This window comes from Mobula birostris, chromosome 2 (assembly GCF_030028105.1).
Source record: "Mobula birostris isolate sMobBir1 chromosome 2, sMobBir1.hap1, whole genome shotgun sequence".
Lineage (NCBI taxonomy): Eukaryota > Metazoa > Chordata > Chondrichthyes > Myliobatiformes > Myliobatidae > Mobula > Mobula birostris.
In genome coordinates, this window is record NC_092371.1 from 228,924,875 (window position 1) to 228,948,887 (window position 24,013).

The 24,013-nt window shown below is 41.2% G+C and overlaps 1 protein-coding gene across 1 annotated transcript in view; it reads right to left on the bottom strand.

Moving 5' to 3' along the window:
* Positions 1–13,509, bottom strand: part of clvs2 (clavesin 2) — a 124,539-nt gene extending 111,030 nt beyond the window's left edge. The window contains exon 1 of the mRNA XM_072279179.1: positions 13,121–13,509. Within this exon, the coding sequence (XP_072135280.1) occupies positions 13,121–13,509 (389 nt within the window). The remainder of the gene's footprint in view (positions 1–13,120) is intronic.
* Between the last annotated feature and the right edge of the window lie 10,504 nt (positions 13,510–24,013).

Genomic DNA, 24,013 nt, shown 5'->3' on the forward strand with positions numbered 1-24,013 from the left:
ACAGCATTTTGCTGACCACAATACTACTTAATATCACTTCAAGATTGTATGTTGCTAATTGCTAATAACAGATTGAATAAAGGGTTGACTCTTCGGAAAAATCTTTTTTTTTGGAGCTGACGATGAGTCGCTGAAGTATAACAACTCCGTCTGAGTTCACAGGCTGGTAGCAGTTGTGTTGCTTTGATTTTGTATCTATTTTTTGACATTACGTTTTATCAGCAAAAATTTCAACAGTTGTACCAAATGAACATCAGCATTCAGACCAGCCTGGAGCAACTAGTGACAAGTATGACCTGTTTTGTTGTTTCATGCTATGTATTTGGATTTGAAACATAATTTTGAAGTGGTCAAATGTTGCTGTGTCCAATTGCTGGACTGGAAAGGTTGTGATAATAGTCAGTTCCCTGGGGGAAATGGAAATATTTTTGATGTCAAGGAACAAGCTGTGACAACTGATAAGTTACAGGATGGTGTAAACACTAAGGACAGCGTGTCTGAGGTGCATGGAGTATATTCTGTCATTAGAAAGATGCCCCATTTGTAAATATATCCGTAGAAAGATATCACCTTGCTACACATTAAAATGGAGGCTGATTTGGCTTAGTTATTACCAAGACACAGATACTGTGGGATAAACACGCCTTGGAGGTGGGACAGCTTCGAAGAGATGAAGAGCAGCTTAAGTTGCAAGAAGAAGTTGCATCCAAGATGGCCGGAGCTGAAGTGCTAAGGCTTCAAGTGCCATGGGTGCTAAAGGTGCTCTAGTAGAGCTGTACTCTGCTGAGAGCTCCTGTGTTGACATTGCACAGAGAAAATCACATCCTCAATATCAAGGTGGATACATTAGAGAAACAAATGTCTATAAACCATGAATTTGAATCCCAAAGCCTCTCAGCCTGCACCAAGGAGGTACTCTGAACCGATGCCATATCCAGTAGCACAAGGAGTTTCTAAGAACATTGATTGACAGTATGATCATATTCATATTTCAGATGATAACGGCCTAAATGCCACGCTGGAGGCCATAAGGACATGGAAGGCCCAAGCCTTACTACAGGAGAATTTTGGTGATGAGCAGATCATGGCTGCGGCCTACATGGAGTAGACTCTTTCTTGCCACCTATCAAATCAGAAGATGTGAAGACTGTTCAAGACCACGGTCTTTTTCTTAGAAGTTGTTGAAATGCCTTAGAAGACATGCAGGGTATGTATGAGTTGAATATGCCTGCTAACATGTCGGTTATCAGAGATAGATTGCCTCCTGAGCTTAGAAAACAATGGAGATCGGTGGTGTATGAGCCGCAAAAAAAAAAGACACAACTGGAAGGTTAATTTTGTTGACATTGTTGACTTTATTGAAAGGCAAGTAAAGATTGTTACACATCCAGAGTTTGGGAAAGTATACAAAGCTACATCGCCGGAAGTCGAGGTGTGAAAAAACCCGGATAACAAACTCATTCTCAAGGTAAGGTAGCTTTGCTACTACTTGGCTACTGTAGAAAGTGAAAACGAAACTGAGCCCAGCACTGATGAAAAGGGTACAGATTCAGAACAAGCCATGAATGAAGCAAACGTAGCAGCGAGTACCGCCCTGGTACCTGATGGTCTTGCAGGGGCTGGTGATCATGATTGTAAATTTCCTATGTGCAGATCTCAGACAATCTCACCTGGTCCAGGAACACCACTGGGATTGTGAGACGGGCCCAGCAGAGATTGCACTTTCTGAGGAAGCTTAAACAAGCATCACTCCCCACTACCATCTTAACTACATTGTACAGAGGCGTGGTTGAGAGTGTGCTGACCTTTTGCATCACAACCTGGTACTCCAGCTGCAGTGCTGTCGACAAAAAAGCCTTGCAGAGGGTGGTTAGGGGAGCAGAGAAGGTTATTGGGGTCTCCCTACCTTCTGTCCAAGACCTCTTTTAGAGTCGATGCCTCCAGAAGACACGGCACATCATTAAAGACCCCTCACACCCTCTCCATGAACTGCTTGTTCTTCTGCCATCAGGAGCATCAAAACTAAAACCCCAAGGCTACTAAACAGCTTCCTCCCACAGGCAGTCAGACTGCTAAATAGCTGCTCCACCCGACTCTGCTTTGGACACTTTTAACTTGCGCTGGACACTTATAACTAATTTTAACTGACATGTGGCTGTTGTGTTTTACTATTTATTGTTATGTTTTATTATTTAGTGTTGCGTTTGTTACGTTATGATTGCACTGCCCCTGAGAAACACTGTCTCATTCTGCCCTGCAGAGCTGATGTATAGTTAGAATGACAATAAAGTTTTTTGAATCTTTGAATTTGAATCTATAATTCCAGTTCAGGTGAAGTCTAATAAAAGTGCAAGACGGTGGTTACTCACGCTTTCCTAAGTCAAGGACGCACAGCAGTGTTCTGCACAGTGAGCCTTATGAACAAACTCAACCTGACAGGAAAAGGAACATGCATTCTCTTATGCATCATGGGTCAAGAGAACGTGGTCAGTGGCTAGGTCATTTCAGGATTGAAAGTGGCTGGCTTGGATAGTGAAAACTATTGTGAACTGCCTAACATCTATATACAGGGATGTATGCCTGTTTACAAAGGGAACAGTATCGTCAGAGAGTTCTTCAGGAATAGTCTCACCTGAACCATGTTTATTTGCCAGAAATTGATTCAGAAATTAGGGGCTGTTGATAGGGATGAATGTATCCAAGGCACCAGAGCCACTGCAAGTGACTCACAATGTTAATGATGGACCCTGTGCAATCAGAACAATGCTAGGTTGGACTGTTAATAGATGATTGAAAGTGGACCATGGTAGTGGAAGAGATTACGCTCAGCCAGAGCTGACAGTTAATGGGACTTTAGATTTGTACCTGGATAAGGTTTGGCAGCTGCGATTCAAGAGAGATTTTCCTGAATGCAATCAAGAGGGACAAATTGGTTTGGCAGGAGAAGGTCACATTCCAGGATAGACTGCTTACCAAAAGAAGACATTTGTGTAAATGTTGAGATTTCATGTCTTTATGTAGTTGTAATTATTATAGCATAACAATTGGGGGATGGAATGTAGAAGCCATGTATTCCATGCTCTGCATTTATCATGTCTATTATGGTAACTAGTCACATGAGTGAAGGCGTGGTAAAAGTGAAGGGAATAAGTTTCATATTCTTGCTTATTTCATGTCAGTTTGTGGCTTGGGACCGCAGAGGTCAAAGTTTTGCTGACCACTTAATATTGTTTAATATCGCTTCAAGAATGTATGTTTGCTAATTGCTAATAAAGGATCGAATAAGGATTTGACTCTTTGGAACGATCATTTCATTGGAGCTGACAGCGAGTCACGCAAATATAACAACTTCATCTGGGCGCGAGGCTGGCGGCAATTGTTTTGTTCTGACTTTGGATCAATTTTTTTGCTACTACACTGGATGAAATATGATCACAAATCAGTAAAGTAACCGATACTCTTCAGCATTCATTCCCACACTTCGTATGTTCATATGTGCTGTCCTTTAGAATGTTGCTTCATATAAATGACTTGGATAAATGTTTAAAAAGCAACGCTGAGAAAACATTTCTATATGTAGAATGTTGTAGTGAAATTAACTACTGGGTTTTAGCAAGAAAACATTTCTAAAGAGTGACTATGATGGCGGAGGTTTCTGCCATAGAAGGTGTAAAGAAAGGAAGGATATTACACAAAAGTCTAGAATTGAACAACACACACAAAATGCTGGAGATACTCAGCAGGCCAGGCAGCATCAGTGGAAAGGACGTTTCAGGCTGAGACCTTTCTTCAGAACAGAATTGAAAATGTACTGGAGTGTTTCCTCAGATTGCATGAGGGTGAAATATTAGTGCAGGAGCAATTCAAGGACATGTAAATGAAACAGGGAATGTTGAGATCAAGACACTGATGGAGAAGGTATTAGATGATTTCACAAAAGCACAGGATTTGGATTAGCAGAGTTTAGTTAAGAACAGAATTCAGGTTAAGAATGAATTGCAGATCAGGTCATCCTAACATTAAAGTCTGACTGAGACAATCTGAGCAGTAAAATGTGGATGTAAGTTAATGGTAGGAATGATGGGTTTTGAAACATATCTTGTTTTTCGGTTATTCAGAACTCTTATAGAAATTAAAGTAAATGTTCAACATAGAAACAGGCATTTTACCCAATTAACCCATGCCAATGATTATGCATCAGCTGAGGAACTTCTTCCCCATCAATACTTCCCATTCTTTTCTTATCCATGAATTTATTGGCTCCCCTTAAAGGTATTTATGCTTTATGACTCTGCTATTCCCTGTAGTGGGGAGTTCAATAACATTTATCAAGCCAAAGTAAAAGATCTCCTCTTGAATATCTTATTAGAATTTCTGCTGATACATGCAGTACATACCCAGCATTCCTGCTTCTGTGACCTCCCTTCAATTGTAAGCATCTTCTCTATCTCTACACTCGCAACCATTTCAACAATTTTAACAATCTCTGACAGATTAACCACCAGCCTTCTCATTTCTTGGAAAAAGCCCAACCATTCCTGGTACGTATACTGTATTCTTCCAGTTCACTTTATTAATCTTTTTGGTAACTTCTCTCCGATTCCTCTAGATCATTTTATGCATGAAGACCAAAACAGTGCACAGTTCAAAGTGTAAACGAATCAAGTTTCAACATAAATTTAATATAACCTCTCCATGCTTTCTTTATAACTTACCAATTAAAAGTCAGTAAGTACGCCATGTATATGCTGACAGCTATGGGGTGCTAAACCAGGTGCAATGTGAACAACAGGAATCCAAAATGATGAGACTGTGGCGGGCAGAAACAGCACAGGAATACTGCACATGTATATAGTTCAGAAGAGTATCCAAGGATGCTGCAGGACATCAGAGAATCATAAAGATTGTAGAAAGGTTCCAGCACTAAAGGAGGCCAGTTAGCCCCTCATATCTGAACAAGCTCTCTAACAGTATACCTCCCCTATGTCATCCTTTGTTCATAACCTTGCACTATTTCTTCCAGCACTTAATTCCTTTTTGAAGGCTGTGGTAGAAGTTGTCTCCAACATCCCTGCAGGCAAAGCATTCAAGATTTAAACTACAAGCTCTTTCCTCTTATTTCACACATATGAACCAGAACTGAACACTAGAGATAAGGCTGGTACAGTACTTGATGATAGACTTTGATACCAGCAGAACAGGGTACTGCAACAATTAAAGCAGAAAGTTAGATGCTAGAATATACGTATGACTAGAGAACATGACTCTAGCAACATAATTGTGTAGTTAAGTTTCCATCAAACTCAATATATAAGTTTGCTGATGACACAACAATTGTAGGCCGTATCTCGGGTGATGATGAGTTTGAGTACAGAGAGGAAATTAAGAACCTGGTGGCATGGTGCGAAGACAAGAACCTATCCCTCAACATCAGCAAGACGAAGGAATTGGTTGTTGACTTCAGAAGGAGTAGCGACCGCACGACCCAATTTACATCGAAGGTGCACAAGTGGAACAGGTCAAAAAATTTAAGTTCCTGGGGTCAATATCACAAATGACCTGACTTGGTCCAACCAAGCAGAGTTCACCGCCAAGAAGGCCCACGAGCGCCTTTACTTCCTGAGAAAACTAAAGAAATTTGGCCTGTCCCCTAAAACTCTCACTAATTTTTATACATGCACCGTAGAAAGCATTCTTCTAGGGTGCATCACAACCTGGTATGGAAGTTGCCCTGTCCAAGATGGAAAGAAGCTGCAGAAGATCGTGAACACGGCACAGCACATCACACAAACCAATCTTCCATCCGTGGACTCACTTTATACTGCACGCTGTCGGAGCAGTGCTGCCAGGATAATTAAGGACACGACCCACCCAGCCAACAGATTTTTTGTCCCTCTTCCCTCCGGGAGAAGGTTCAGGAGCTTGAAGACTCGTGCGACCAGATTTGGGAACAGCTTCTTTCCAACTGTGATAAGACTGCTGAACAGATTCTGACCTAGATCTGGACCGTACCCTCCAAATACCCGGACCTGCCTCTCGGTTTTTTTGCACTACCTTACTTCCCATTTTTCTATTTTCTATTTATGATTTATAATTCAAATTTTTAATATTTACTAATTTTAACTAATTTTAATATTTTTAATATTTAATATTTGTAATCCACGGAGTGTGAAGCGCAGATTCAAATATCGCTGTGATGATTTACGTTCTAGTACTAATTCTCTGGCGACAATAAAGTATAAAGTATAATGATTAGCAAGATTAGCTTTATTTGTCACATGTACATCGAAACACACAGCGAAATGTGTTGTTTGTGCTAATGACCAACACAGTCCGAGGGCAACCGGCAGGTGTTGCCATGCTTCCGGAGTCAGCGTACTATAGCATGCCCACAACTCACTAAGCCTAATGTTGAAGGCAGCATTATGGCAGAGTGGTTCGCAAAATCGTTTAACAGCACCAGCGATCACCGATCAGGGTTCGAGTCCCACAACTGTCTGTAAGGAGATTGTACTTTCTGCCAGGCCCGTGTGAGGTTTCCTCTGGGTGCTCTGGTTTCCTCTCACATTCCAAAGACGTGTGGGCTAGGGTTGGTGAGTTGTTAGCGTGTAATTTTGGGCACCACGGTAGCATAGCAGTTAACGCAAAGCTACTACAGCTCAGGGTGTCAGAGTCCTCTGTAAGGTGTCTCTGGACATCCTCCCTGTGAAACGCGTGGACTTTCCCTGGGTGCTCCAGTTTCTCCCACAGTCCAAAGACTTACAAGGTAGCTTAACAGGTCACTATAAATTGTCCTATGACTAGGTTAAGGGTTGTCGGGTTGGGAGCTGCTGGGACGTTGTGGCTCACAGGGCCAGAAGGGTCAACTCCACGCTGTATCTCGAAATAAATAAATAAAATAACCGTACATTTTTGGAAATCAGAGTGCCCAGAGGAAACCCATATGACCATGGGGAGAAACTACCAGCTCCTTACAGACAACCCCAGGAACCGAACCCCAATCAGTGGTCGCTGGTTCTGTAAATCACTGCGCTAACCTCTGTGCTGCTGTTTCTACTGATTAGTAACTTGGACTGATTAACACAAAGTTGCCGAAACTCTTGATCTGAGACTGAACTTCACCCTGGTATTTGGTGAATTTCTATGTAACTAATCAAATAAATTTAGCCTTAAAATTTAATACTAATCATAGTTACCACAGAACTGTTTAAATGCCCACTAATATCTTTCCAGGAAGAATATTTAGACTATAAGATATAGGAACAGAATGAGGTGATTTAGTCATGGCTGATCCATCTTTCCTCTCAGCCCCAATCTCCTCCCTTCTCCCCATATCTCATCATACCCTGACCAATCAAAAATCTATCACCTTCTGCCTTTAATATACATAAAAACTTGGTCTCTATAGCTACCTGTGGCAAAGAGCTCCACAGACTCACTGTTCTCTGGCTAAAGACATGCTTCCTCATCTCCATTCTAAAAGGATGCCCCTCTATTCTGAGGCTGTGCCCTCTGGCCCTAGACTCTCCCACCATAGGAAATATCCTCTCCACATCCACTCTATCAAGGCCTTTCGCCATTCGATATGTTTCAATAAGGTCACCCTTCACTCTTCTGAATTCCAGTGAATACAGTCCAGAGCCATCATAAGCTTTTCATATGACAGGCCATTCAATCCTGAAATCATTTTTGTCAACCTCCTTTGAACCCTCTCCAGTTTTCTCACATCCTTTCGAAGGGGCCCTAAACTGCTCACAGTATTCCAAGTGAGGCCTCACCAGTGCTTTATAAAGACTCAGCATTACATCCTTACTTTTATATTCTAGTCCACTTGAAATGGATGCTGACACTGCAGTAAAATGGTGATGGACTTTGGAAAGACTGAGCCTGCACTGCTCCCTGTTACTATTGATGGTGAGGACATGGATGTGGTGAGGACCTACAAGTACTAGGTAAGCACCCGGATGACAGGCATAAGTGGAGCACTAACACAGAGGCTGTATTCAAGACTGGCCAGAGCCACCTCTACTCCCTGAGGAGACAGAGGTCCTTTGGAATATGCAGGCCTCTCCTTCAGACATGTCCTACCAGTCTGTTGTCGCCAGTACAATCTTCTATGCGGTGGTGTGCTGGGGCAATGGCATCAACACGGGTGATGCCAACAGGCTCAATAAACAGATTAGAAAGACTGGCTCTGTTATAGGAGTCAAACTGGACACACTGGAGGCTGTGGCAGAACAAAGGACCCTACAGAAAATCCTAGCAATTCTGGACAACGTTTCTCACCCTCTGCATGCCACCTTAGCTGAACAGAGCAGCACTTTTAATAACAGACTAAGACAAATGTGCTGCTCCAAAGAAAGCAATATGAGGTCATTTTTACCCTCGGCCATTAGGCTCTATAATGAGTCAACTTATAGCTGGGGAAGAGATGAACCCCTCCTGTTAGACTGTTTGAGGCAACTCATTTTTTATTCTTTCTTACTTCTCTTCTAATATTTGTATATCTGTGCACTTGTAATGCTACTGTGACACTGTAATTTACTTTGGGATCAATAAATTATCTATTCATCTATCTATTTGCATTCCTCACCACAGACTCAACCTGCAAATTAACCTTTAAGGAATCCTGTACAAGGGCTCTCCCAAGTCCCTTTGCATCTCAGTTTTTGGTATTTTCTCTCCATTTAGAAAATAGTCAACCCTTTCATTTCTTCCACCAAAGTGCATGACCATACACTTCCTGACACTATGTTCCATCTGCGATTTCTTTGTCCATTTTTCTAATCTGTCTAAGTTCGTCTGTAGCCTCTCTACTTCCTCAGAACTACCTGCCCCTCCACCTGTCTTCATATTGTCTGCAATCTTTGCAACAAACTCATCAATTCCATCATCCAAATCATTGACGTATAATGTAAAAAGAACCCGTCCCAACACAGACCCCTGTGGAATGCAGCAACCAGCAGCCAGCCAGAAAAGGTTCCCTTTATTTCCACTCTTTGCCTCCTGCTTATCAGTCTCTGCTTTATGCATGCTAGAATCTTTCCTGTAATACTGTGGGCTCATAGCTTGTTAAGCAGCCTCATGTGTGGCACCTTGTCAAAGGCCTTTTGAGAATCAAAGTACAGGACAACAACTAACTCTCCTTTGTTTATCCTGGTTATTACTTCTTCAAAAAATTCCAACAGATTTGTCGGACAAGATTTTCCCCTGAGAAAACCACACTGACTATGACTTATTTTATCATGTGCCTCCAAATACCCTGCGACCTCATCCTTAATAAGCCAACATCTTCCCAACCACTGAAGTCAGATTAGATGGCCTATAGTGTCCTTTCTTCTGCCTCTCTCCCTTCTTGAAGTGTGGAGTTACATTTCCAATTTTTCAGTGTTCCAGAAACATTCCAGAATCTAGTGATTCTTGAAAGATCGTTACTAATGCTTCCATGATCTCTTCAGCCACCTGTTTCAAACTCTGGGGTGTAACCATCTGGTCCAGGTTGGCTTATCTACCTCAGACCTTTCAGTTTCCCAAGAACCTTATCATTAGCTATGGTAACTTCATACACTTCATGACCCATGACACCTGGAACATCCAACACACAGCTGGTGTCTTCCACTACGAAGACTGATGCAAAATACTTATTCAGTTCATCCAACATTTCATTGTCCCCCATTACTACCTCTCTACCATCATTTTCCAGTGATCTGATATCCACTCCAACCTCCCTTTTACACTTAACGTACCCAAAGAAACTTTTGGTATCCTCTCTAATATTATTGGCTAGCTTACTTTTGTATTCCATCTTTATCTTCTTAATTACTTTTTTAGTTGCTTTCTGTTGGTTTTTAAATGCTTTCCAATCCTTTAACTTCCCTCTTATTTTTGCTCTATTATATGCCCTCTCTTTGGCTTTTATGTTAGTTTTGACTGCTCTTGTTAGCCACGGTTGTGTCATCTTTCCTTTGGAATATTTCTTCCTTTTTGGGATGTATATATCCTCTGCCTTCTGAATTACTTCTAGAAATTCCAGCCCGTGCTGCTCTGCCGTTATCCCTGCCAGTGATTTTTTTTCCCAATAAATTCTGGCCAACTCCTCTCTCATGCATCTGTAATTCCCTTTACTCCACTGTAATACTGATACATCTGACTTTAGCATCTCCTTCTCATATTTCAGGGTGAATTTGATCATATTATGATCACTTTTTCCTAAGGGTTCTTTTACCTTATGCTCTCTATTCAATTCTGGTTCATTGCACAACACCCAATTGAGAATAGTGGATCCTCTAGTGGGCTCAACCAGGAGCTGCTCTAAAAAGCCATCTCGTATGCACTCTAGAAATTGCCCCTCCAGAAATCCAGCACCAACCTGATTTTCCCAATCTACCTGCATGTTTGCCATCCTTACTGTGCTTTTGCATACATCACTGCAGATCCATGAGAGTGATTGATATATCACTGCCTTGAAAGGGTCTGGCAAGTCAATCAGGCCAGGAACACTTAGAGATGGATAATAGGTGTCAGCATTGCCAGCAGTATCCATTTCCCAAAAATGTACAATAAAAGACAGAGTTCAAAACCCTGAAGATGAGCTGAGAAGATTAATGACTTGGGCCCAGCTGCAGTAGTATAAATAATTCCTGTTACTATACTTAAAGAGGAAAAAGGAACAGATGCTTAGATTTAACTGCATGATTGCTGTGATACAGGAATATAATGGAGCTAAATGGCTAATTCAAAACTGGAGTTTTTTGAAAAGTACACCAATTTAATTTTATAATTATTATGATAATATATAAAATTCATTGAATTTTGGAACCAATTACATCAATTGCAATGACTGTTGCAAGCACAGTGTTCAAAGTAAATTTATTATCAAAATACATTAATATAATCATACACAACCCTGAGATTCATTTTCTTGTGGGAAAATATGGTAAATACAAGGAAACAACAAAACAAACAAATAATTAGAATAAATAAATAAGCAAAACATATTGGGAACATGAGGTGAAGAGTGATAAAGCGAAATATGTTGTTTGTGTCAATGACCAACACAATCCAAGAATTTTGATAGGGGGAACCCACAACTGTTGCCACACTTCACACCAGCATAGCATGCCCTCAAACTCACTAAGCCTAACCCTAACCATAGGATTTTGGAAACCACAGCACCCGGCAGAAGCACACTGGTCATAGGGAAAACGTACTGTACAAACTCCTTACTGACAGCTCCAGGAACTGAAAGTTGAGTCCATAAGAGCTGGCTAAATATTCCCATGTTTTTGCATTTTTTAAAATGTAAGCTACAGTTTAGTTTGCATATATCATACTTTCATGATAAACTTTATTTTTCAAAAGAGATTGCATTACTTCTAATAATATTCACTTTTAATTTTCATCAGACTGACTGCCACAATTAGCCCACTAAGAAAATCTTACATTGTAATCTGTAGTCTTAACTTGGCTGGATTCATCTTCTATTATAAACTATCATAATACTCTGCAAGTTATAGCAGAACACGCAAAATGGACATTCCTAGATTTTAACCCATTTATGATGGGTTACATATTATTTAATAGTTCATTATGTCTTTGCCTGAGTCCACCTGTCCAAACCATCAACAAAATTGACAAACTGTGGGAGTAGGTTTGCCGATATGCAATATTCAGTGATATTCAAGCAAATTACAAAAACATGTTTGCAAATAATAACTCTGGAAATGGAAATGCCTCAAGATTTTCAAAGTATTTAATATAGGAATCATTCATAAATTCATGGCCTGTTGATTTGCAATAAAACCCATAAGATTACAGAAGTTTCTAGAAACTGATAAAGCCTTAATCAACATAAGGCTCCACTTAAGTGTTTTGGTAACTATGTAGCATACGGCCTCATTTTATACACAGTGTGATTAAATTATATTTATTTCAGTTTTACATTTTGTATGTTTTTGTATTTTTATATTTTATTCAGAAATTTGATGCAATAAAGGTTAAATCCAAAGCAGCTTTTATACACAGCTATGTTGAAAACAAATTTTGATGTTAATTTAACTTTTACTTATATCCTGAGAAGTTCTAGATTTCCATAGCTGTCATCCTGTTAAACTATTGTCCTCTTAGTATGTGAAATGTGCCAAAATCCAAGTTTCATAGCATATAGTGGAATGGAGAAAGCGAAAACATAATACCTACTTGTTCCTGCATAATATAAAACATTATGCTATTAAAGTCCTTCAAAAGATTTTTTCTGAATTATATTCAGTACTATTATTGTATATATCCTCCTCACCTACGTAGGTTACATGTATATCATTGTCCAATCTGGAAATAGCATTACCTAACATTGTGACCATTGGAAATTCATGCAGAAACCTTCAATCAAATTATATATTGAAATAATTTTTGTATCAATATCGCTTACAGATAAGCACTCAAATATGTTTATTTTAGTCCTTGCACTCCCGACCCTCTTCTCCATCTCCACTGTCATGCCCCATTGCCTCTCGACCCGATTCTGAGCTCAAATGTAGAGCAAATTCCTCGGCTTTGGTTTTTATTACCAGCGGTTATCTGATACTTGTAACTTCATTAACAAATTTTGCACTTGGAAAAAATAATCATGATATGATGGTGGTGATAATTGACACTACCCCGAAGATGTCCTCTGGGGATTTTTTTTCTTTGATTCATAAATCAGTCACAATTTAATTGGCAAACAAGTGTTGTAATGTGTCATTTATAGAAACGTGTCCTGTTATTAGCATGCACAGGTTAACGATAAATGTAATAATCCATAATAAATGTATAATTGTCGTCTCGAGGTTCAAAACCAAAGGACTGCTTGGATATTTCACCATCTATTTGTTGCAGAGACGTTATGGCTATTTGCTAATTGCTTCCCCCCCCCCCCCATTAGTATTTTCATGATAAGCGGGTCCTAATAACTGGTATATTTCTCGGTAGAGACTAATACCAGAGGAAAAATGTTTCCGGACATTCAAGCTAAATTTGATATAATTAGATCCAATGCTGTTTTATTTGGAGGAGAAGGAAAGGGGATGGGGGTTATGGTTGTGGCACTTTTCAGGTGGATGTACTGTATGTAGCTTTGTACCTGCTCTGATCCCAGTTGGAAGCGAAGAGGACCAGGATTTTCCTGCCATAGTGATCCAGGTTAGAAAGCACTCCAGGGAAGCCATCTTTCAGTGCCTGTTTGATTCCCGGATCAGTGGCTTTGAAGTTCTTGAACATGTCCAGGTTCTGTTGGCGATACTCGAAGTACTGAGCCAGGAGACGGAACGCCTCGAAATGGTTAAACTTTCGGGCTCGTAGAAACTTTAAGATGAAAGCATCGTCAGTCCGAAGGAAGCCGATGTCTGGCCGGGTGATGATCATATCTCTTACTTCCTGGATGTCCTGGTGTAAGGTGTCTGGGTTCTCATTCAGCTCCAGTTTGGCTTTCTCCAGAGTTTCTGGCGAAAGCCCTGCTTGCAAGTGAGTCATTGTTCTCCCGCTCCCTCTGTTATACACGCAGGGTATGTCAGTGCAGATCCGTGCAGCGAACAGGCAGCCAACCTGCCTTTTAGCTTCCGATCATCATCCTAGCTGTTAATTTCCCCTACAGAACCGTGCGATTTCAGTAACACGATCGGAAAAAAATGTGCATTAAAACGTACAGGATCGACCACGGTCGCTGTAGCCCAGCCGCGAAGATATCCGGCTAACTAACACGCGAAGAGTAGATAAATGTACCTCAGATCAATACAACAGCCACCACATTGCAGAATATGATTCCTACCATCATCCAGGCAATGCGGCACCCTGCAGTAAGATGTATTTGAATTTTCGGCGATTATTTTATTGCATTTCAGGAGAAATGCGTTCATGCGGTTGCTTGGAAGGATCCATGTCGAAGTGATGCTGTCCCAGTCGTATTGTACATCTCTTTCACCCGTGTGCATGTGTGTGTGTGTGTGTGTGTGTGTGTGTGTTTGTGTGTTGTTTCGTCTCAATGACTCGGCGCCCTGCTGCCGCGTCCTATCAGGTTTACGTCAGTGCTGGAGGTGGTGGTGAAAGTGACTTGATGTAATTTCATGGGGAACCTGGGCGTACAATGGAGGAGAGAGACTGAACAGCACCACCTGCTCCCGTCGAACCCAACCCTAATGTCCAGCTTATTCATTACATAAAACAACTCCTCACAATCCTTTATTTTTTTCTCTCTCTCTCCGGGGAATAAAGATCATAAAAAAACTACCAGTGCCCACTTAACATTGGAAGATGTGGCGTAATAGTATTGTATACGCATTAAAATCATTATTTATATTGTTTATGCAGATTAAAGTGTTCAAAATATAAATTCGTTTAAATTTAAATGCCTTAAAAACGCTTGACAGACGGAACATTGATGTGTTTACAGAGAATTTACTTGATTTTATTACCTAAATTTCACCGCTGAAAATCGTCACTTAATTCGAATAAAATTGCATTGAAGTTGATGCGTGCTCGAAGAATCATTCCAACTAGATAAAGAGGGTCCCATTGACAGTCCCATGACCCTACTACTCTGTTGCATAGTGGAATGAATGAGCCCTTCCCAGTAAACGTGCAGCTCTGCTTCAATAAAACAAAAAATAATGTCACCTTACACATTATTTACACTTCTCATCTGAGCACAAAGTCACAGCAGCTTACAGTGGGCTCTGTCCTGGCTGCCTATTGGTTTTCCTGCTGGAAAATATTATGTAATTTTGGTACCAGTAATTCTGCCTCTTGCACAAAATTATTATATAACTCACATGGTTTTATTTTCAGTGGCTGTAAAATACTTAATATTTATCCATCTACATTACTAATTGATACATTGGGCCCTTTTACATGTACACACATGTAACAGTTTCTATGAGGTGGAATCAATAATAGATAACAGATGGTAGAAGTAGGCTTCACTTTGGGGCATTGGCCTGATGCCATTATTATCAGAGATCATCATAATATCTATTTGTCAGTAAATTTCTGACAGGCCCATTGGTACAGTTCCACTTTACACTGGACCCAGTTCTCACTACCAACCCCACAGACCAGTGCTTTCCAAAAAAAAAAGTGTAGTAGTTGGACTTTCAAAGCAGGCAGTGGCTCAGTGCCATCGTGCTAAGAATCTGAGTCAGGGTTTACTACCACCAAGATATGTCATGAAGTTTGTAGTTTTGCAGCACATTAAAAAACTATAAATTACAATAAGAAATATACATAATTAAATAAATAGTGCAAACATAGTGAGGTAGTGTTCATGGTTTGGTTCATTGTCCCCTCAGAATTCTGGTTGTGGTGAGGAAGAAGCTGTTTTATCAGAGTTGTATTGTGCATGCATACTCTGACAATGAAGTGAGCCTTCAAAGGCTCCTGGTACCTCCCCCCTGACAGTAGCAATAAAAAGAGGCCGTGTCCTGAGTGATGGGGCTGTTAATGATGGATACCGTCTTTCTGAGGCGACACTTTGAAGATGTGAATGAAAAATAGCTTTCAAAATCACATGTTGCTTGTGCTTATGCTTAGAAACGTAGAAACATAGAAAACCTACAGCACAATACAGGCCCTTCGGCCCACAATGCTGTGCCGAACATGTCCTTACATTAGACATTACCTAGGGTTACCCATAGCCCTCTATTTTACTAAGCTTGTATAGTATGCTGTAAGATAAGGGTAATCAATGATAGCTCTACAGCATTGTTCGGGGTGGAGTTATGCTTCTCCCAAAGGAGGTGTAAGGCGCTCATTCCCTCTGTTAGCCTGCAGGTCACCCTCAGGCAAGGTTGTGATGGGCAGGGTTGATCAAACCCAAACCAATTCAAGTGTCCAGGAGATGTGGCAATAAGCATACAAGCACAACAAAGTAGCTTAAGCCTGATTTATTATCATAGAATAGAAAGCACAAATAAACCACACAGAATGCTACATAGTAAGCTACAAAGATTTCAGGGCTCACAATTCGTATTCTCCACTTGATTGTTGCTGTTGACTCATGAAACCACCCTATGTCTGGGTCCTAGGTGCCGGATCAATCGCGATTCTTTGGTCTAAGTGAAATCCCAAGAACCGAGAGAAATATGCCTCAATAAATAGGGGTTCAGTCCGCAAGCTTTGTGAGACGCACAAAGACAAATAAGCTCTTCGGTCTTTCATCCTCGTGCCACCAACTCAGCATGTTTTTTTTTCACTCATGTAACTTCTGTTCATCGACAGACATCCTGATGCCACTTGTGCCTGAGGCCAAGGAAGAGTCCAGCTGCTATCAGCAAGCATTAGATGTTAACGATGTTTAACAGTGCTTAACTTGTACAGACACCTTGACACCTTACATGCCGTGAGCTCACAAAAAGTCTCACATGGATTTGTTCAGACTTTCATCCAATAATTCACAAAATTTTAATACACCACAACACAAAAGCATAGCACATGCTTAGTCCTCCGATCAACATCACATGAGGCCATAGAAACAGGTGGTGGATGGTCGTATGAGCAGCAGGTCAGATAGGCCACCATGCAAAAGTCCCTGGACAATGGGGCAAAAATGTTCCCAAGGTCGCCCTCATCCTGATGGCCAGCTTCGTGTGTGGCCACATCAGGTTGTGTGTGGAACCCAAATATGCGGGCGCCAGGTACCACCATGTGCCCAAGTTCTACTGTCGCCATGGCTATGAAGGATGAGTCTGGCCCCATTCCCAAGCAATGCCCCAGTCAGCTGGTTGTTGCCACACTGCCTGTCCCTCAAGGAAAAGCTCTTCAAGAACAACATCTTTGACCATAGGGCCATCAGGCAGTGATCGATACGGAATCTCCTGCAGACACTGCAGGAGAAGGACGTGATGGACACAGTGGGGTGATTCCCTGAGCAAACTGTCCAGTTCATCTGGCAAAATGCCTCATCGTCAGACCTCACCAACGGCCACCAACCTCGCCTGGCTGGCGGTGAGAGGGCCCCTCCCAGTCAGATTCCTCCTGTACACCCAGAACGTCGTCTCCACATCCCGCTGTCCATGGGAGGACTGCAGTGAGGAGGAGTTAGTGATCCATCTCTTTGCACACTGTGGATTCGCGGAGAAGAGGTGGAGGAGGATGGAAGGGCTAGTGTCATGCTTCATCCCCAGTAACTGCGTAACAGAGGACTCTCTGATCTATGGGCTGTTCCTGGGGACGCACACGGAGACAAATATCCGGTACTGTTGGCAGATCATCAATTCGGTGAAAGACGCTCTTTGGTCGGCCCGAAACTTGATGGTCTACCAGCAGGTGGAGATGTCCGTGGCAGAATGCTGCTGACTGGCACATTCTCGGCTGCAGGAATATGTGCTGAGCGACGCGCTGAAACTTGGTGCAGCCACCGCAATGGCCTGGTGGGGAAGGACCACAGTTTAGGGTTCTTCTCCCGTGGGAGTGGAAGGGGTTGGGTGGTGGGGAGTATACCCCTCAACAATGGTTGGTAAAGATGAACCAACAGAGTGCCACATGAGTAGCTGAAAGTGTGGAAGTGTATGGAATGTAGTGGAAACATCTGTAAAGAATTAGAACCATAGAACCATAGAAACTACAGCACAGAAACAGGCCCTTTGGCCCTTCTTGGCTGTGCCAAACTATTTTCTGCCTAGTCCCACTGACCTGCACACGGACCATATCCCTCCATACACCTCCCATCCATGTATCTGTCCAATTTATTCTTAAATGTTAAAAAAGAACCCGCATTTACCACCTCGTCTGGCAGCTCATTCCATACTCCCATCACTCTCTGTGTGAAGAAGCCCCCCCTAATGTTCCCTTTAAACTTTTCCCCCCTCACCCTTAACCCATATCCTCTGGTTTTTTTCTCCCCTTGCCTCAGTGGAAAAATCCTGCTTGCATTCACTCTATCTATACCCATCATAATTTTATATACTTCTATCAAATCTCCCCTCATTCTCCCCTCATCCAATTGAGGATCATTGAATGGTTTATTGTAAATTATTTTGAATAAAGTATATTTTGTTAAGAAAAATATCACAATGTGACCTCTGACACCAGGCAGAAAATCCCTGAAGAGTGTCCTTTTCTAGTCCTGATGAAGGGTCTCGGCCCAAAGGGTCGACTGTACTCTTTTCCATAGATGCTGCCTGGCCTGCTAAGTTCCTCTGGCATTTTGTGTGTGTTGCTTTGACTTCCAGCGTCTGTGGATTTTCGCTTGTTTTTGAGTCTCTGAGGACTACTGATAATGGCTGGGGCCAGCCATATTGTAAAAACACTGCCCAGAAGAAGGCAATGCAAACCACTTCTGTAGAAAGCTTGGCCGAGAGCAATCATGGTCATGGAAAGACCATGATCACCCACATCATACAACACGGCACATAATGATGATGATGATAGCATTGTTTCTCTGGGTGTGTGTCCCTGCTCAGTCACCACCTGCTCTTTCATCATTAGTGAAACCTAACAATTACTTCCCTTTCTGTTCCCTCCACAATAATCTGTAGGTTGGTTATAACAGAACTATGACCTGAATAATAAGCAAGAACAGGAATCTATAAACAACATTGAAATATTTAGTATTGAATGAAATATACACTCCAAGTAATGTAAGGCTGAAAACCACCAGATTCAATAATAGATATGTGCAAAATAACAGTAGGATTTTCATGGGTATTACAGAGGCTTTTCAATATCATTATTGATTCAGGAAGCAGGCACATCAGATTTTGGGTCGACTGCACAAATTTTGTGCTGATTTTACTCAAAAAAAACTGCTTAATTCATGGATTCTGTGCAGTCTTCTCTCTTTAATATTAAAATTAAGCTTCAGTGCAAGACATTATGCCTAAATCCAAGTATCCAATCAACATTACGTAGCTTTTTTTTTGCCAGAAAGCAAAGCAAAAAGAAACACCGCTAGGTTAATTTTCAGTTAAATCAGTGTTAAATGGACAAATGAGCAGGGGGATGAGGGGTTGAAGAAAGTGGCTGGTCTGCCATTCCAAATATGTTGCAGAAAGGTCTATATAGAATAAACTGACATTTTTGAAGCATGGAGGAAAGTTCTGTGAAAGCAAGCCAGAATTTAGTACCACTCACTTGCTGAAAGACGTAGTAAACTTCAAAGGACCATAGCTATAACTAACTACTAGAGTCAGTTATCAAAGATGTGATAACAGCACATTTGGAAAGCGGTGAAATCATCGGACAAAGTCAGCATGGATTTGTGAAAGGAAAATCATGTCTGACGAATCTCATAGAATTTTGTGAGGATGTAACTAGTAGAGTGGATAGGGGAGAACCAGTGGATGTGGTATATTTGGATTTTCAAAAGGCTTTTGACAAGGTCCCACACAGGAGATTAGTGTGCAAACTTAAAGCACACGGTATTGGGGGTAAGGTATTGATGTGGATAGAGAATTGGTTGGCAGACAGGAAGCAAAGAGTGGAAATAAACGGGACCTTTTCAGAATGGCAGGCGGTGACTAGTGGGGTACTGCAAGGCTCAGTGCTGGGACCCCAGTTGTTTACAATATATATTAATGACTTAGATGAGGGAATTAAATGCAGCATCTCCAAGTTTGCGGATGACACGAAGCTGGGCGGCAGTGTTAGCTGTGAGGAAGACGCTAAGAGGATGCAGGGTGACTTGGATAGGTTAGGTGAGTGGGCAAATTCATGGCAGATGCAATTTAATATGGATAAATGTGAGGTTATCCACTTTGGTGGCAAAAACAGGAAAACAGATTATTATCTGAATGGTGGCCAATTCAGAAAAGGGGAGGTGCAACGAGACCTGGGTGCCATTATACACCAGTCATTGAAAGTGGGCATGCAGGTACAGCAGGCGGTGAAAAAGGCGAATGGTCTGCTGGCATTCATAGCAAGAGGATTCGAGTACAGGAGCAGGGAGGTACTACTGCAGTTGTACAAGGCCTTGGTGAGACCACACCTGGAGTATTGTGTGCAGTTCTAGTCCCCTAATCTGAGGAAAGACATCCTTGCCATAGAGGGAGTACAAAGAAGGTTCACCAGATTGATTCCTGGGATGGCAGGACTTTCATATGATGAAAGACTGGATCGACTAGGCTTATACTCATTGGAATTTAGAAGATTGAGGGAGGGATCTTATTGAAACATATAAAATCCTAAAGGGATTGGACAGGCTAGATGCAGGAAGATTGTTCCCGATGTTGGGGAAGTCCAGAACAAGGGGTCACAGTTTGAGGATAAAGGGGAAGCCTTTTAGGACCAAGATTTGGAAAAACTTCTTCACACAGAAAGTGGCGAATCTGTGGAATTCTCTGCCACAGGAAGCAGTTGAGGCCAGTTCATTTGCTATACTTAAGAGGGAGTTAGATATGGCCCTTGTGGCTAAAGGGATCGGAGGGTATGGGGGGAAGGCTGGTACAAGGTTCTGAGTCGGATGATCAGCCATGATCATACTGAATGGCGGTGCAGGCTCGAAGGGCCAAATGGCCTACTCCTGCCCCTATTTTCTATGTTTCTATGTTTCTGTGAAGAATGAAGAAGCCATTCAGCTCCTTAAACCAGCTCCAACATTTAACAGCATCATGGCTAGTATGATGTCACTCAAATCTATTTCAACAGCTTTCTGCCTTTCTGTCACCTTAGAAATTTATTAACAGCGACTGAAAGCTGGGGACGGAGTGGGTCAGCTACTAAGTTTATGCCCAAGGCCCTCATGGTTTATGTTTAAAGAGACCATGAATGGGAACTTCTTCACTCGGAGTGGAACGAGATGCCAGTGGAAGTGGTAGATTAGATTAGATTAGATTATGAGGACACGCAGTCCTCTTTTATTGTCATTTAGTAATGCATGCATTAAGAAATGATACAATATTCCTCCGGTGTGATATCACAGAAACACAGGACAGACCAAGACTGAAAATTTAACAAAAACCACATAATTATAACATATAGTTACAACAGTGCAACAATACCATAACTTGATGAAGAACAGGCCATGGCACAGTAAAAAAGTTCAAAGTCTCTCGAAAGTCCCACATCTCATGCAGACAGGAGAAGGAAGAAAACTCCCCCAGCCATGCCCAACCACAGTCCGACTCTGAGTCGTCCAAAAACTTCGAGCTCTGATCAGCCCTCCGACACCGAGTACTGAGCACCATCTGTGCTGAATGCTTCGACCTCAGCCTCGGTCGCCAGCAGCAGGCAAAGCCGGGGATCTTGGGGCCTTCCCTTCGGAGATTCTTGATCGCACAGTAGCAGCGGCAGCGAACCGGGCATTTCAAAAATTTCTCCAGATGTTCCTCTGTGTTTCTCACATCTGTCTCCATCAAATCAAAATTGTGCACAGCATCCTACTTACAAATATGATATCATTTCACCGGAGAGCTGCACGTGCTGCGTCGTGTCGCCATCTTCTCCTCCTGCCGATGCAGGTTCGATTTCAAAATTTGATAGCTTCATGGATGGGAGGGGCATGGAGGACTATGGCCAAAAGGACTAGGCAAAATAGTTTCAGCATGGACTAGATGGGCTGAAGGGCCTAATTCTGTACTGTAGTATTCTATATAGGTGAGACTCGACTTTCCCTGTAAGTAAATTATAAATTTTCAATGCTTCTATGATGCTGAAAGCTATTATAAGTTGCTTTAATATTGTTAAAAATTCAGGTCAGGAAAAGATAGGGATCAGGAATTGCAAACTGAATGATCATAATTTCATTTGGTAAACGTAAGCAACAGAATCATTTATGTTTAAAAATTCACAGCATCAGGCTGAATAATGCACTGCATAATTTCTACATTAATCTTCATTCTGCTCCAATGTGATTAAGATTTAAACAGAAATCATAAACACCGACCAATGTGAGGATGCCACAGCAATAAAATGGAAAAATAAACTTATAATACTGCAAGCACCATTATTTTAAAGGCTTTGTAGCAATGTTGATGGATCAAGGATGATTGTATACATATGAGGGTTGATTTTGAAATAAAAGATACCACAACATGGAACTAAATCTATGAACTAAATCGACATTGATAAACATTAACATAAAATACAGTGCATATGCACGTCACTTTGATGTATCTACCTCTTGAGTTTAGTTCTGTTTTATTGAGTACTGCTGCTTGACCTTTCATTAAAATTGATATTTGCTATCAAAATCACTGCCACCTTGGAATATTGGTGCACAATAAGAAATCTCTGCTCTTTCAGGGAGCATGCTGACAGAGTACTCAGACACACAATACGTTACATTTCGTAGAAATCTGACCTGCTCCATTTTAGAAAAAAATCTACTTTTCTCAATGTGTTCCTTGAAGCCAAGATTGATCAACTGTTTCAACGTCAATGGTGGGCTTCCTGGTGTTGGCTGTTATGTTAATCTATTTAACATTGTAAATACATTTCAAAAGTTATTAGCTGGACACAAAATCTGTTGGATGTACTGAGATATTACACCGAGTTCAAAGCTTTTCCTTCCTATAAATATATAGCCTATTGTTCTTCCTTTCAACATTTGCACTTACACATGTTGAATTCTATTCACACATTGATAAATATTGACTTTGTCCTTTTTAAATTCATTATTTACCTTGTTAAAGGTTCGAAAGGTTCATTTATTATCGAAGTATGCATGCAGTATACAACTTTGAGATCAGTCTTCTCCAGATAGGCACAAAACAAAGAAAAATCATGGTGGTAGTTCAAAAAAAATATTAAACCACCCCCCCACCCCACCCCACTCGAAACAGAACGGCAACCTGATTATCAACACCCAAACCCACCTCCCCCCGCACAAAAGAACAATGAGAAACCATGGACAAAAGCACAGAATATAAAAACCATTCGACTGGAAAGTCTTCCATAGTTGCTATTATTTGCGAAGGTGATCTGTCTCTAATTCCAAATCAGCTGATACTTGTAAAACTACAATTCAGTTCAGCGCCGTTCTACAGAGCAATTTACTCAGTACATCTACCCATTCTGGCAATATTTCCTTTACAGGAGCCCATTGCTTCTCATTGTTTTCCTACCTGCAGCAGCGTTTTTGGCTTAAGCTAACAATACAGCACTTTGCACAGTGTAGATTCTGGAAGGTATCTGTGACGGGGTTTTCTGGAATCTAATAGGGATGTCAAAAGCAACTTGGTTTTATATATATATATATATATAATTTTTCATGGCCTCAGGGTAGTCATACCACTTCACAAATAATGATATAGTTTTGAAATATAGTCACTGTGGTAATTCGCAGACTGCCAATTTGGGCACAGCAAGATCTCACAAACAGTGAAATGATAATGAGCAGTTTATGTTTTTCAGTGATATCAAAAGAAGAATAACATATCTTCTCTCTTTTAAAATAATGCAATTAGATATTTTAGCATCCACCTGAGAAGGCAACTATAGTCTAGTATATTGTCTCAATAAAAAATGCAAAAAAAATAATTCCCTCATAGTACACTGGCATGTCCGTTTAGGTTTTATGTGCTAGACTGCTGAGTGGGACTTATCACACAGCCTTCTGGACTAGAGATAAGAGTGCTACCCCCAGTCCAGAAGAATGGACAGGCAAGTATTTCCCATCTAAATTAATTTTGTGTTTGGGAGATGAAATGTGAGACTTTGTAACCATTCTTCACGTTTGCTATGTGACATCAGTGAAATGAAGATGAGATCAAGAAACAAATAAGGTTTGTTAAAATACAGTTCTTTTAAAAGAGACTATTGGTCTCTAGTCAGATGTTGTGATTCAGCAAAAATACCTCACCGAAGCTCTTTGAAAATGAAATGATGAACTGAGATTGTTGAGGAACATTGTTCTTTTTTTCCTTTTACTCCTGGAGAATTAAAACAAGTAAAAACCCTCTATCTTATATTAGTGGATGATAATAGCTGATGCTTCCATTCCTGCAGGATTAATCCACTTCCCTAGGCTAAAGAAATCATGCAATGGAACCTAACAGCTCATCCCCAGACCGATAGGAGGCTGCAGACAGCCAATATTAGACAGCAC